Source organism: Triturus cristatus, chromosome 4_1 (assembly GCF_964204655.1).
Source record: "Triturus cristatus chromosome 4_1, aTriCri1.1, whole genome shotgun sequence".
NCBI classification, from domain to species: domain Eukaryota; kingdom Metazoa; phylum Chordata; class Amphibia; order Caudata; family Salamandridae; genus Triturus; species Triturus cristatus.
Genome location: NC_140585.1, coordinates 784,673,958 through 784,690,251, shown reverse-complemented (window position 1 = coordinate 784,690,251; position 16,294 = coordinate 784,673,958). Strand labels below are relative to the sequence as shown.

At 43.5% G+C, this 16,294-nt stretch overlaps 1 protein-coding gene across 2 annotated transcripts in view; it reads right to left on the bottom strand.

Moving 5' to 3' along the window:
- The window catches only part of ANO6 (anoctamin 6), a 422,710-nt gene that overhangs the window by 179,350 nt on the left and 227,066 nt on the right, over positions 1-16,294 (bottom strand). For both annotated transcript variants that reach the window (XM_085653360.1, XM_085653359.1), the window contains exon 4: positions 6,682-6,747. In XM_085653360.1, the coding sequence (XP_085509486.1) occupies positions 6,682-6,747 (66 nt within the window). The remainder of the gene's footprint in view (positions 1-6,681; positions 6,748-16,294) is intronic.

Below are 16,294 nucleotides of genomic sequence, written 5' to 3'. Positions count from 1 at the left end.
TTTTTAAAATATCAAGCCCAAAAACATGTAAAGGGGCTGTTTTGACAACTCCCTCCCACATAGTCATGTTGAGGGAGTCCCCAAACATCCCCCAAGTGCAAAAACGGTTTTATTTTTTTTTCGGCAATTTCGCGGGGTACGCTTACCGTACGCTTACCGTAAGCGTACGGTAAAAAAATAAAAATAAAAAAAACACTATCCACACTTACCCCACCCCCTGTGCTTTTGGTGGGCGAAGGCCACCAAAAGCACAGGGCTTATGTTAAGGGCAAAAAACACTATCCACACTTACCCCACCCCCTGTGCTTTTGGTGGCCGAAGGCCACCAAATGTACAGGGCTTATTATAAGGGAAAAAAACTTAGCATTTAAAAAACCGTACTAATTCACTGAAAAAACCATAGGTTTCACACACGTTATAGTTAGGAATTAGCATTTAAAAAACCTTGCAAATTCACTGAAAAAACCATAGGTTTCACACATGTTATAGTTAGCGGAAATTTTACTGATAAAAAACCAGTGAAATTCCCCCGTTATAGTTAGCGCAGGCAACTATAACTCACGCGACTGCAATCTTCTGCTGATGACATATGTGTCTTTATGAAAAAAAAATATTTGTAATATATGTATAGCTAAAAATGTATGGAAGAAGACATGGGCAAATAAGTGTCTAAATACAGTATTAGCATCAGCAGAGGATTGCGGTCGCGTGAGTTATAGTTGCCTGCGCTAACTATAACGGGGGAATTTCACTGGTTTTTTATCAGTAAAATTTCCGCTAACTATAACATGTGTGAAACCTATGGTTTTTTCAGTGAATTTGCAAGGTTTTTTAAATGCTAATTCCTAACTATAACGTGTGTGAAACCTATGGTTTTTTCAGTGAATATATATATATATATATATTCACTTAAAAAACCATAGGTTTCACACATGTTATAGTTAGGTGGCTATTTCACTCGTAAAAAAACAATGAAATTCCCCCGTTATAGATACTTCAGATAACTATAACTTGCGCGCCCGCAATCCTCTGCTCATGACGTCACATATTACATCACTCATGACATGGTCAGTGGCATCACTCTTGACATCACTGATGACATCATCCTTGTGATAGAGTGGCGGTCGCGCGAGTTATAGTTATCTGGAGTAACTATAACGGGGGAATTTCATTGGTTTTTTACGAGTGAAATATCCACCTAACTATAACATGTGTGGAACCTATGGTTTTTTCAGTGAATTTGTATGGTTTTTTAAATGCTAAGTTATGTATGTATTATTTTTTTTATATACTTATTTTGTAATAAACTACGTATTACATTTTTTTTTTTTTAATGGTTTTTCACCGTGCGCGCACCGCCGCGATTTAAAAAAAAAATAATTTAAATGTTTTTTTCTGCCTTCAGGGTCCTTCAGGGACCCCCTGACAAAGGCTAGGGGGTCAGGAACTCTCTACCCTGCCCCCTTTTCACGTTCACCACCTTCCTTTTCCACTCTCGCACTGAAAACAAACAAAATGGCGGCCGACACTTCCTGATTTCGACCGATTCGAACGTTGACTGACATGTAACAACCAATCAGAATTACGCTCGCGCACGTTAGGGTGCGCGCACGGTGTGCGGCTATAGATATGTATGTGCTTTTTACTGCAATTTTCTCTGGAACTACTGAACAGATTGACTCCATATATGCAAAAGGCACTTCCCTGACCTGAGGACTACCTCTCTGCCAAATTTCAAGTAATTCTGTTCAGCCGTTCGAGCTGTACCTTCGACTAAAGGTCCTATGGGAAAATGCATGGGGAAAACGCGTTTTGGGACCCCCTTTTTTCTCGGCCCCCGCTTGACGAATCCCCCCCGAGACTTTCAGGGTAGGAGCTGAGCGGAGCGCCCCATTAGTTTTGAAAATTTCGCGAAGATTCGTCAACCGGCGCCAAAGTTATTCAAAATAGAATTTTGAGATTTCCTATGGAAACACGGTCCTAACTATAACTATCTACTGGCGACCGCCAGTAGATAATATATATATATATATATATATATATATATATCCAAAGCACAGGAAACCCAATTTGAAGTAGAGCCACACGAAGGTAATTTGCGCTCGCATTTATTTGTTAGACAGCCTGCCAGCAGGAACCATCAGAGGACAGCAAAGTTCAATAGTTTCTACGCCAGACGCGTTTCAGGGGTAAACCTTTCTTCAGTGGCGTTTGTTGCTGAATGACTGGAAATGCAGCTGAGAGCACAACTTCAATTTACATCACCTGCCCCGGTGGGCGTGCCCTTCCACACGGCCTTGTGGGTGATGTAGTGCTTTCGTGGTTATCCCAAGTGGGTGCATAGTCACAGTCCAATTGCAAAATATTTGACACATGTCCAAGGCGGGACCTGCCCCGCTTTGCGGCTGCCAACCGGAGCTTCGAACCAGCTCCCTCCCTGTAAGGGCTCCAGCTCGCCTTCGTTCAATTGTGGCAGCGCCAGCGTGGTGCTGCCAGAGACCCGCACGCAGCGGTGGGCTCCTCTTCGCGACCGGGTAAGGGCCGCCTTTAAATCCAAAGCACAGGAAACCCAATTTGAAGTAGAGCCACACGAAGGTAAATCAAATATTTTGCAATTGGACTGTGACTATGCACCCACTTGGGATAACCACGAAAGCACTACATCACCCACAAGGCCGTGTGGAAGGGCACGCCCACCGGGGCAGGTGATGTAAATTGAAGTTGTGCTCTCAGCTGCATTTCCAGTCATTCAGCAACAAACGCCACTGAAGAAAGGTTTACCCCTGAAACGCGTCTGGCGTAGAAACTATTGAACTTTGCTGTCCTCTGATGGTTCCTGCTGGCAGGCTGTCTAACAAATAAATGCGAGCGCAAATTACCTTCGTACAAAAATATTTTTGTATGTTTTTAAACAATATTAGTGTAAATAGATATTATTTTCTTGTTATTTTTGTACCTACCATCATAAGTATAGGTAATCAATATTTTTGTAATCGATATTTGTGACTCTATATTTATGTCCCTCGATTTTGTTCGATTCGCTATTCCCCAGATATATGTACCTTGACAGTATATATATATTTTCAAGGTACGTAGATGTTGGGTTAAGAATAGTAATATACAAACCTATTTGAGCTTAGGTTCCCAATATGTTGGTACTCGATATTTTTGACACGATAATCTGTCCACACTATGGAGCCGATTCAGATCTGGGTCGGAAGGCACTCCGACCAAGTCAGATCCGGAGTGTTTTCCGACCGAGCCGGACCCCTACAGCCGACCGAGCGAGTACGATGCGCACGTATGCTGTCGGACTCGGTTCGGTCGGACTCCCATAGAAGTCAATGGGAGCCGGTCGTACGACGCGTACATGCGCTCCCATTGACTGAATGGGTACGTCTCGAACAAGTGCGCCCCCTACAGTGGGTACGCGTCGGTGCCATCCGCACCGTACATGCCTGTGTTGGGGAGAACCATAGGTCTCCCCCTGTGTGCGAGTCGTACGGCTGCGGGTGTCGGGGGGTCCGACGCGGACCCCCGAAGTCCGACTCCGGGAGCTTTTGCGAGCCGGACACTCTGGCTCGCACAGGCTGTCCGACGCGTGCATCATACTGGCTCGGTCGTGAATCGCATCCATGGCATGCCACGATTAGCTTACGACCGAGACGTACGGAGTGCTTCGGACCCGGAAACGACTCGGTCGGTGAATTTCATGTAGCTCGCATCGTACTGGCTCGCTCGTACAGCTATATGAGTCGGCCAGAAAACACGCGTACAGCTCGGAGTTTTTCCGGCCGGATTGCGTTCGGTGCCCTTCCGACCCGGATCGGAATCGGCCCCTATATTTTTATTTTCTAATATTAGATCAGTGATCCATTGATAAAGAAAGGTAAAGCTCTCTTTATCAGGCTACCAGGCTTCACAGAAATGTCAGCAAAACCAGCATCCATGCTGCAATCCCACCAAGGATGAGACTGGAATGACTCCCTCTCCCAGCAAGATTCCAGTTTAAATATCTGTACTTAACATACTACAGAGATATTGGTACGAACAGCCAGAATACCTTGCGGACAGAGTTTCAACATCTATCAGATCGGACTGGACAAAACAAAATGCTGCCATATTCCTAAGGTATCGATCAATGCACTCATAATATTTAATTTTTAGAAGGAACCTATACGGCAGTAGTCTTCAAAATGTAGGGCAGAAGAAGGAGGCTGTGTCAACTATTTCACGAAACTTCCAGTAGCATTTTATCAATGTGTTTGATAAAACGTGCTTCTAGAAAAGGAAGCCTTATACCATAGCACTACACAGTGCGGAATGTTTAATGTGTTAATGCGAGAAACTGAAAGGTAGAACTAATCACGGATTGTTACCAAATGGTCTTGGAAGAACTCTCATCCCTCAAACCTCTCATGAAATGTTTAGCTTGACTTTAAGGTTTCCCGTTGCATATTTTTATCAAGATAAATCAAACAATGCTACAAATGTTGTTTTGCCTGCAACTCTTTCAGGAGCCTCATTACTATTTTTCGGCTTGCTCACTAGATTTATATTCTACATATTATTTGTGAGAAAATGTTAGCTGTGATGTCAATTTGAGAGAGCTGAACCAAATAATTTTCATTTCAAGAGAGGCTTAGCTTGAAAAGTTTTGGTCGCGGAGGACCATAGCAACATCATGATCCATCAGTACCTGATGACATCAAATTGTGAGGACACCAAATTGTACCTCCTGCTATCATTAGCACAACTGATTCCCCACCAAAGATACTTCCACAGCTTCATCCAGTTCTGAGCATCTTCCATACACCTCACACTAAACCCAATAAAGTAATTGTGGGGGAACTCACAAAAAAGCAAGATTAATACTATCAGACAATGCTTCAGAGCTCCAAACCCACTCTCACTATGGAAATGTAATTAGTTTTTATATGGAATCTGATCTCTAAATACTTCATAGCCAGGCAAGCTCAGACTGCCTGGTACTGGTTGTGACTACCAACATCTTTTACTTGCCAGTTATGCTTTTGCACTTTTCTATGTATGCTCTACTGAATAGTTTACCAGATTGCACTCATATCACTCTGAGGGAAGCCCTCCATGCTGCTGCAAGTTCTACTTGCTTAATCACTGGCAAGATGTAATTTTATTGACACACTTCTTAAAAACAAAAAGCTGCACAATCTCTCTCTAGAAGCAGAGATCAGCATCAACATTTACTAGATGATTTACAATGATTGTCACACTAGCACACCAGTCTACCGAGCCAGCGAACTCTAGTGGCCAGAAAGTAACCGAGAGTCTTATGGTCACACAAGTGAAAATGTAAAATAATTGCACAAAGAAAGCACTTGAAAACAAGCATTTTCAGGTTGTGCACCCAATTTCGTGAATGGGCTGTCTTTGCATATAAGACTTTCCTCATAAAGTTAAGGAAAGAACTAAGAATTCCAGTTCTTGATATTTCTGGTGCTACCTGCCAGGCCAGGGGTTGCTCTTGGGCCCTCATTTTAATATCCAGTCTGGCAACTCCTGTCGTCTCTACTGACGTCTGAATGACTTAAGTGTAAAATTGAGAATCAATTATACTTTTTGTGACCTCTGTAAATGTATCAAATGCTTATCATAGTCTCTCGTGCCTTGTATAGCATTCTGTTTCTTTTTGGTCTACGATCTTGCTAACAAATAAGCTTAAATAATATTCACAACAAAGCGTTAGTTTGCTTTGTGTTTTGGCATGTTCTTGTTAAGAGGAAAGCTGTAGAACAATGTGCAATAGATGCTGCTCTTCTATTGGCATGCAATAAGAAAGATGCTAAATGGGAGTGTTCATATGTTGCCTCTCTCTTTACTACCAATGCATTAAGGGTTTGAGCCATGTGTAACATTGAACCACTTCAAAGCCATAAAAGAATAATTTTAAAGGAAAATATTTTGTGGGATAACTTTCAGTGGTTATAGTTTTAACACACTTTTTTCTATAGATATAGGTTTTATTTCTCCTGTCAGCCTGCCACTGCCGCGCCGACAGGAGTACTTCTAAGCCTGTAGTGTGCTCACCTGCCGTATTGCGAGTGTAAGCAATGGTGGGCGAGCGGGCGGTGCTGCTGCGGTGGTCTGTTAGGCTCATAGGAGAGCCTTAAGAGCAGACCGTAGCTGTGGCAGCGCCTGCAGCTCATTCCTGCATGGTGTGGCATGCACCATGTTGTGCATGCCACATCATGCAGGAACGAAGGAACAGGGTGCATTTAAAGGAGGCCACAATATATGCCCCTCCTGCATGCACCCCCAGGCCAGGAAATGGCTGGGGGCCCTGTTAGAGCCCCCTTCCTTGCATGTCCACCACCCTTTTTCATGGCTGGCTCACTGCCATGAAATGGGCAGAGGACTTTCAAATCAGAATATGCTCTGCGGTGATGGCATGGCACCGCAAGCATATTCCTGGCCATTTCCAGATCGCTGGCGCAGCGGAATCCTTGATCCCGGTGGTCTCGTGGCAGTCCAACCCCCACACCCATAATACGCCAGTGTGTCGGTGGTCGGAATGCCACCAAGACTACGGCGGGCCTGTGGACCACCATACTCATAATAAGGCTCATGCTACCTCCAACCCAATTACTAAATAAGACATAAAAGGCAAAAATAGACAAAAAAAAACAAAAAGATGTTACTTACAGATCGTGTTGCTTCCAACTGTAAACCCTCACTAACCAGGTTTGATTCATACGCTTGCCGTTTTTTCTGCAAAATACATTATCAAAACAAATTAATTAACACACAATACCACACAGAAGTAGACATTCTGATGCAAATGAGGAAAGGTTTTACAATAATAACAATAGCACTTTTAATCAGTAAATGCATTATCTTCACCAAATTTTGCAATTTGTGGCGTTCACATTTCGTAGCTATCACGGCACCTACCTTTTCAACTACCAGGAAAACATTCAAGAGTTACCTTTAAACCCAGAATCCAGAATCGTAGGTGCACCAAGCCCATTGCAATCTAGCCGCCTGTACTCTACACTACAAGGGGAAGACACATGCCGCCTAGTTGCAGACCTAACATAGGAAGCAATCAGGCTGTTAAAGAAAAATTACAATATTCTGTTTTTCTTTAAACTATTATGATCGCAGATGCCACTTTTGATATATCTAGCTAACTTGTATTATTGCACAAGACTCTATTATATTAAATATTGCAAATATTTAATTGCCATGTTGGCAGGAGGAAATGTGAATCCTGAAACTTCTGACTCACTTTATGTTTTCATTCTTGTAACATTTTGAAGGGCAATATGTTCCCTCTTAGGTTCGCTTCCCTCTCTCCAGAGTGTGGGTACGAATTCAATACTGTAGCACAGACTGTTTGCTAGACGCTTCTGTTATGTTAAGTGCACAAATTAATTTATGTGGCATTGCTAATGCTCATATAAGAAGGCAACTCTCGGTCGCTCTATTCTGATAATTCACAAAATAATATTAGATATATCAGACTTGGCGTGGCTATTTTCTTCAACAACGGACCATCATAAAACCATTGCAATATTGGATCAATGGCAGCAAAATATCTCTTTTGGAGCGGTCCATGCAGCGCTATAAAGGTGCAAGGAGCCATAACTTATGCGGCGCTGGTGAGGTGCGGTAGGCCATACAGCGGCCCACCCTGCGCGCATTGTGCTGGTCTTTTCCTGAAGTAACCAATCTTTTAGGCCTCTCTGGAGAGCGTAGGACATGTTGCACACCGATATATGTTGAACATAGCCCATCTACTTTGAGAAACGTCGCAGGCTCCTCTTGGAACAGAGAAAGGCTTCAATCGAAAAACACCCTCGTTGTCAAATGAGTGGAACTGCAGACTGGCCCATCTATCCCGGGAGATGTGGAGGTGCGGCCTCTGATCCCCGAGGCACCCCACCTTCTGCCATGACGAGGACACATGCTCTTGGAAAGGCTTCCATTTAAGGCAAATACTGCACAACTTGAACATTTGGACTGCACATGCGTGAAAGTGAACTTACAATTCTGCAAGGACTCAAGAAGCACCGGACACCCAGCAGCACCGTTACTAGGCCTGGACCGTGCATCCCTGAAGCCTGCACTCATGCCAACAGGACAGGATGCTCTGGAAATGTATCGAAAACAAAAACAATCCGAATTTGACGGAGCCGGGGGCTAAACTGGAGAATACAAGTCATTTGAAACACCGTTGACGAGCACGACCCCGACGGGGCTCTTTAGAGGCAGAACGTTCCATTATAGGGCGAATTCAAACATGGGTGAAGTTTGTGAATCCATCTGTCACAGCAAGTTTAATGTGCTTTTGAAACACACCCCATGCCAGTTACTTTTTGTATAGGATTACGGAGGCCCGCGAACAATAGAGAGAAACCTTTACTTAGCAGGCGATTTAACTGGAGACAAATATTAGACGAATCATGGTGTTTCTTTGGCCCAGTCTATTTTAAGCGTCAGACTCCTCCTCGAAAACAATCAGACCAAAATAAATGCATATCCCTCAACAAGCCAAGCCCAGAAGGCACAGTCGCTTTTCAAAACTGCATTCTTTTGTTTGTGGTGTTAAAATGAACGTTGCAGAATGCTTCTCTACACAGACCTTCCATTCTTTGTGTTCACTTCGACTACTCGTTTTCAGAAAAATGGCACATTTACTATTTGTACTTGCATATCTAAAACCAGGAAGCGCTCTGTTAAAAATTCGGAAGAGACTAGGCCAGTATTTTTAGGTCTTGCCTGAGCCAGCGCATGCACTGCTCTGGCGAGACTTTTAGTAAGTGGACTTCAATAATCCGACCACACGCTTTTGTGTGTGGCCTAAAGCGTGCAGTTACGCGCACTGTGACGCGCACAGGTGCCGTCTGGCTTTCCTCTCTCTCGTCATGGCTCATTAAGTGCATCGCTCGCGGGCACCCTTACACTCGCGGGACGCTGCAGCTGCTTTCACTTTTGCAACCGCACACGCGCACAAAACTCCTGGGCTTGTCTTCCATGCTATCACTTGTCAGCCAGGCCCCGCACACACAGGGCCGCCATTTCCAAAGGGCTTTGTGTGCCGAGTCCACTTGAGCCCCCTCATTGTGTGCATTAATCATGGCATATTATCTCGGGTGCGCTTTTATTTACAGTTAATATTGCACCTTTTAGCTTCAATGGGGAGCAGCTTGTGTTTATTCTAGCAGATGGACCCCGAACGGGGCACTGTAGAGAGCAGTAAGGTTGTTATGGAATCCGAAACAAGGTGCGAAGCAGGGATTACAAAAACTCTGTTGTCTGATTCCTATAGTCAGGCAGACATTTTCTCTCGCTCACTTTTTCCCACTTCTCTTTTTCTCACTTCTCTCTCTCACACACACACATCCCTCTTTCAGCCGGTTGGTCCTTTCTTGCTCACTCACTCCTTTCCATCTCTCTCACTTCTTTTTCTCACTTGTCGCTCTCTTCTCCCCTCTACCTCCTCTATTCCCTCTTTATGTCTTTCTCCTTTCTTCCTTCCCCCTGATACTTATCCTCTCTTTCCTTAGTCTGTATCTCTCGCACTTGGGTCTATGTGTCTCTACCGCACTCCCATTTTTTCCCTTTCTTTTTCTGTCCACTTCTTCCTCCTCTCTCTCCTCCCCTCTCACTATCTTCTCTCCATCTCCGTCTATCGCTCATTCTCTCTCAGTCGCCTCTCTGCTTGATTCACTTCTCTTTTTCTTTATCTCATTGGATTCGTACCCCCTTAATTCTTTCTCCCATTCTCTTTCTCTAGACTCTCTCTCATCCTCATGTTTCCTCTTTCTGTCTCTCACACTTTTGTTGTCACCCCTCAATCTCTCAACGTCTGTGTGTTCCGCTCTCTCTTCCCGCATCTTTCGCTCTCAACTAACTCGCACACACACCATAATTATCTTTCTTTTTCCTGTGACCCTCGCTTCCTCTCCTGGGTCCTTTCTGTGCCTCTTTGTCTATTACTCTTTCTCCCTTTCGTTGTCGCCCACATTGTCTCTTCACCTCTCTCTGTCTCTCCCGCACCGCTCTCATTGACCTACTCACTCTCGTCTCTATTGCTCTCCCACCCTAAACAGTCCCCTTCCACTCACTCCCTCGCTTTCCTGCCCTCACCTCCTCCTTACCTCTCGATGTCGCGTGTTAGAGATAGACCAGAGGAATATTAAAATAATTCTATAATAATCTGAAAAAAATAAAAAATAACTAGAAAAGTGAAACGTGAAGGAACTCAAAAGTAAAAATAAAAAACCATACGCGCGGTTTACTTGTTTTCATCTTCGAAGTTTTAGCCGTTAATTGTGATTCTATATTTGGGGGCCCGCCGTATCACTCGCAGTGAGAAATTGTCCACACAAACCTCAATGTTGCCCTTTTCCCACATATTAAAGCCAGGGTTTGATATTACTTATTCCAGCGGTGATAGCTTCGAGGACAGCCTAAGACATACGGAGCGGTTCTGATACAGGCTATGGAGCCGCCCTCACCTGATCAATGCAGGCAGCGTGTAGGGCTGCCCATGTCCGGTTTTCTATCGGCACCGACGATAGTTTAACGCCTTGGAAGGTACAAAAATAAGCAAATTAACCGAAAGCCGGTATTTTCCCCATTGCCTGTACATACTTCAAACAGCAAACATGAGAAGAAAGCACTTTTTTTGATGTGTTCGAGGGAGCCGCTAACGGTCCCGGGCTAATAATTAAAGAAAACAGAGACAGTAAAGTGATGCTATTAATGAATATATAGGATTTTGTTTAAAGTCACATTTTGTATCAAGCCCGGGCCTTTCACAGACTCTTAACACGACAACATCTGACCGGTATGTTTCCCTTGAGAAGGTGGCAACCCTGGCAGTGTGATACGTTTCAGGTGCAGGAGAGAGGTCTGAGTTTTCTGAAGTTAACAATGAAACTCATTTAAATAACTTCAATAGGTGTGGCCTTGAGGTTAAGTGTGGATTTCTGCAGCAGGCGCCATAGCCCACTGAGCTACAAGCATTTGCAATGCAATAGGTCTCGCACTTACGCAAGTTTCAGCTATTGACATTGCAAATAACAATGGTTTTTATTTTTGTTTTCGTTTAAAAAAAATAAAAGCCATTGTCATGAACAATGCCAACAGCTTAAACTCACGTAAATGCGAGACCTATTGCATTGCAAATGCTTGGGTTTTTTTTACTGTCCAGAGAGTGCCTGCAAGTCAGGGGCATAACACATCCGAATAACCTAAGTGCAGCACGAAGAGCCATTTGTCTAATAAACTAAGGGCTTAAATTGTAGTGTGACTGCAATTTGTCGCATGCAAGAGTAGTTTTATTTGCAATTATAGCTTTCCTAAATGAATGACGTGTTTTGGGGCCACGAGGACATTGTGGGAGACTCACTGGATAAATGGGTGGAGAGAAGCTCATGGGTGGAATGCATACGTTTACTATGTATCCATCTAAGTTACTCTTATTGCCAATTCCACTTACTTCCCTGTCACACAGGATGTGCCTGTATGTATCTAGTATTTGTATAGCGCAAGCTTAGCTAAAAAAGGCAGCTGAGTGCTGTGCATTGTCAAAGGCAAGCATAGCTGGTTATTGGATTGTTGTGATGTAATTGTAATTGCATTTATAAAGTGCTTATTGCCCCAGACGATGCGTTGAAGCACTTCACATCAGGCAGCACGCTGGTCCGAAATCCATGGTTAGTGGATAATCCCAGGGTTTTAAGTGGCCCGGGTCTCACCGGGTCTGAGCACTGGCAGTTTTTTAATGGGGGCCTCAAAACAGGTCTCTATCGGGCTCTGTTTTGTGCCCTGGCAGAGACGGGCCGTTTTTTTCGAGCGTTATAGGGGAAGGGAAATCCTTTAAAGAGAGTAATTTTCTCTCTGGATTTCCCTTCTCTTTTTGAAACTCAGGAGCAGCAACATTGTCGTGGTGTCACCAGGGCTTTAAGTGGAACCTTTTTCAATATTACATACAAGCCACAGTTGCTGCTTATTTATCTTATGCAACTAGCAACCATTGACAAAGTCCTGACTTGTAGGTATGAAGTTACTTGTTAGATCATATAGCTGGATGCAATAACAGAAACAGCAAAATACCAGTCAGGCAGCACACTATGCTAAGCTCAAATTTTTAGCTTACGTATTTTTAAGCCACGCCCTTAATCACATTGGCCAACCCCCCCCCCCCCCCCCCCCCCCCCGAGAGACCCACCAGTTTTTTCATCCCACTTAAGGCCCTGGATAATCCCACCAAGAGTGTGCACGTGTCACTTACCCACCCTCTCCACTAGTGATCACAAATAACTCTTGTTCATTTAATCCAACACAAAGAAGAGTGAATGCATAGAATAGTTTGCATGGACACACAAGGCTAAACCCAGTAGCCAACAATAGCCCATAATACTGGATTAATAGAAAAACTACAGGAGATTAGGCATCGTCAGGTTTCAGGTATCTGGCTTCCAGAAGAAGGAGAGGTTGTGATCATGTAAATGAGTTGTGGGCAATAAGCAGAAATACGATAATAGAGATTAACGCAAACATGCACCATACTGAAATAACTTGTGCTCCTCTGCTGGCCTTTTAGGAGCACACTTTGAGTGTACAACGAGAAAACAGGATGTGAGAGCAGGTATACCTGTTCTGGGCTTATCAAGATTTTGCATCACCGCCTTGTCATGGGATAACACACACATTCCGATTGCAGAGGTTTATGTGCAGCGAGTGTGCTGTTTTGGTGGTACTCAGGGGGTGGAGTGTTGTTATGGGTGCGCTTTTGCTCTGTTCCACATGTACCAAATGTTTAGCCCTTGGGTACGATGCATCTTGTTAATGTTGTGGCTTTGATGAGCATGGCATAGCCTTTAGCCTTTGTAGATTTGATGTGAGCCAGATGTCCATATTTGTAACACGTGAACTGTGGCACATTATACGATCAGGTTTCAGGGGACACCCACTGTCTGTCTTTTGGGTGAAGTGTCATTAATCGCAGTAAGGTAGGCAATGGTGTTTATTGTGGGAGACCACTCACTCACTGGTGCCACCATACTTTTCTGTTTTGGTTGCATGGAGATGTAGTGTGATACTGTATCTACGTACTAAAGACTAGCATTATGGCTAACAAATTGAAGGCAGTCACACTGTGATGTGTTTGTGTTAGTACTGTGCATATAGTACATATGTATGGGGTGTGCACTTAACATATCTATGCATTCTGATGTCTAATTTTGGTTGTATACAAGGCCGGGTACCTTGTGTTAGAGCCATGCATATTCAGTGTGTTTGCATGTTGAGTGGGTTTCATGCACTTTTAGCTTTAGCATTATCGGTAGATGGAAGATGTTGTGTCAGAGTTGGAGACTATGCAGTGCCTTTTATAGAAGTCGTGTTGAAAGACGGCTTGCAGGGGATGAGTAGCTGCAGCAGGTACAGACGTAGGCTGATGTGAAAATGTAGGGCTTAAAGTGCCATTTTACAGGAGGTGTAGCATCTGGGTCCATGGTAGTTTTGAGCTGTTGCAAATTAAGTACATGCATACGAAGCAAATAGGTCATTAGTGAAGCCATAAAGAGATTTATTTTATGTGTTGTCTGCAAAGTGATGTGTTAGTGATGGATTAGCCTTATTGTGATTATAATTTATGTAGTGGGGGAGTGGACAGGGCAAGCATTAGAGATATGATATGTGGAAGGAACAGTGCAATGTATGTATAGAGTTGAGAGACACAAACTTGGCCCTTGACAATGTGGTTTCAATGGAAGCTTAGCAGAAGGGCTTGAAGGCAATGCAATAGGTACCTTCAGTTGGCACAAAAGTCGGATTGCACAGTATGTGTGTGTTGATAAAAGTAGTCCGTTGTAAGTGGGTTCACTTATGGTAGTGGGGTAATTGTGATGCAAGTGATGTGTACATGCGTTAGGGCCTAGCAGAAAAGTTCTGCAAAGGATGGGAAAAAGGACAAGCAGGTGAAGAGTACCTGTATGAGGTGAAGAAGCAAGATGGATTAGTGAGTACGTAGTTTGGAAAAGTGCTATGTTGTTAATAGCCACATATTTGGCACTGTGGTGGTTTCAATACCGGTCACATGGCCATGACAGGGAAAACATGGCGAAAGGGTATCCAGGAGCAACAGATGTTGCAGTGCCCAAGTGTAGCAGGTAGGCATATGGGACTTTGGAGGTTGCATTGCAGGCAAGGTCGATTGAGTACATTTTGGTGGGGGCAGGGTTATGAACAGAAGGATCACATACTCTGTCACTAATCTATGCAATTCAGATAGTAGGAACATGCATGTGTGTATGGACAAACACATGGGGAATTGAATGTCCCGGTAGACTTGCTGTGCAGTGTACTCTTTATTTGTGGTAAGTTGAGTGACTTCATTTCTTGACAAGTAAGGTAAATACAAGTGGCAGTGGAAGGAAAGGTCTAAGACACTCTTAGTCATAGACTGTCTCTTTTCATTGGCAATGTGGGGATTTGTTTTCCTTAATTGCATTTAGAACAGGGTGGAAGCGTTTGGTTGCCAACATAGGCACCTCTCTGCACCACGTACTCTAGAGCTGGGGTTACAGTTCCGGCTAGGTAAAATGTCAAACTCAGACCACTGAAAGTGTGTTTGCAAGTATCAACTAGCACTCCGCAGTGTTGTAGAGAAAGTAGTGTTGTATATTGCTGCCATAGGAAGCCTTCATCATTATCAACAGGATCGATATCCAGTAATTTACTACAATGGCATCACAACAATGGCTAACCAAAGTAATTACACACTTTTGTTAATTCACTTGGGGAAGCGCTTGGTCCCCCTTCCTTCGCCTTGCTTTGGTCCCCAGAAAACAGAGTGCAGCTGGGGCGGAACTGTGGTTGGCAGTCTCACCCACCTCCTCTGGCATCTTGCAAGTCTATGCAGACTCAAGAGAGATGGGAGAATGCAGGGGCCAACTGCCTTTGCCCCGGTAAGTGTGAGTCTCTGCAAACTCGTGCGGAGAGGAGAAATGAAGACAAGAGGCATCATAGAGTGCTGCCAACACAGTGCTGGCTCTCCCCTCACTGCTAGAGCAGGGAGAGAAACTTTGTTTTGGGAGGGGCTGAGATGGTGCAGTTGGCAGCAGGCCAGGTAATTATTGTCCTGTGTATTTTTCTGTGTGGGTGGAGAAGATTGCAGAAGGTAGTTAGCTGCCTTATGCTCACTATTAACCTTTGAAGGATATGAAGCATTTCTTTTTAACATCAAACTCTCAAACAAATCAACCCTTTGATGGGCTTCTGGTATATCGCCACCCTGGAACTAGATCTCCATCTTCTCAAGATATTAACTCTATATTAGAATCATGTGCCCTTAAAAATTATTTTACTACTCTAGGCAATTTTAATTATCATCTAGATAATCGTACTGACAAGGATACTGAGGAATTATTAGATACTATGTCCTGTTTTTGCCTACTGCAAATTGTGGAGGGACCAACTCATTTAACAGGTCATACTCTGGTTGGAGTCTTCACTAATAATCCGAACTTAAATTCATTGAGGCTCTCAACCTGACCTGGTCTGACCATAAAGCTATACTTTTCGTCATCCCTTTTTAAGAGAATCATTAACTGTGTCTTTAGTAACACAAAATGTACCCGTCCATGTAATAAATTACAAGAATCTGCCCTAAGATCTTCGTTATTAGAATCAGGACTAACTGTGGCTGTAGAACCTGAGACTGCATCAAAGGACTATGAAAAATGGCTGCAATCTTCAATTAATTCCATATTACCCATTAAGTTCAGACTACCTGAAAGATTAACACCTTCGGCCCCATGCTCAAATGAATATCCCGAGCCTGTAAACAGGTTTGTCGAAGGCAGGAAAGGGTGTGGAGGAAAGAATACACGTTTAGTTGAATTTTTTTATATAAAAAATGTTTAGAAAAATGTACTACTTATTACGAAGGCTAAATCAGAATATTTCACAAAAAAACTAACTAGCAAAAAACTCCTCTAAGGAGCTTTTTCGCAGAGTTATAAACCCTACCTCTGCACTAGTTGTCAAATCAATTGAACATAATCAGACATTGTGAAATTCTTTAGCTCTTTTTTTTTAAAAGAAGGTTCAGGACATCTACAACGGAGTCACTGCTCACAGTCAAAATAGTGGCCAGTTGTTGAACATTGAGGATTCAGCTAAAAGACGTCTACTGTTTTTAAAGAATCTGTTTGTCTGACAGTGAAACAAGTAAGTCAGCTGTTTCTCACTACAAAGTCAAGATCTCCAGTAGACCGAGGTCCACCATCTAGCATCC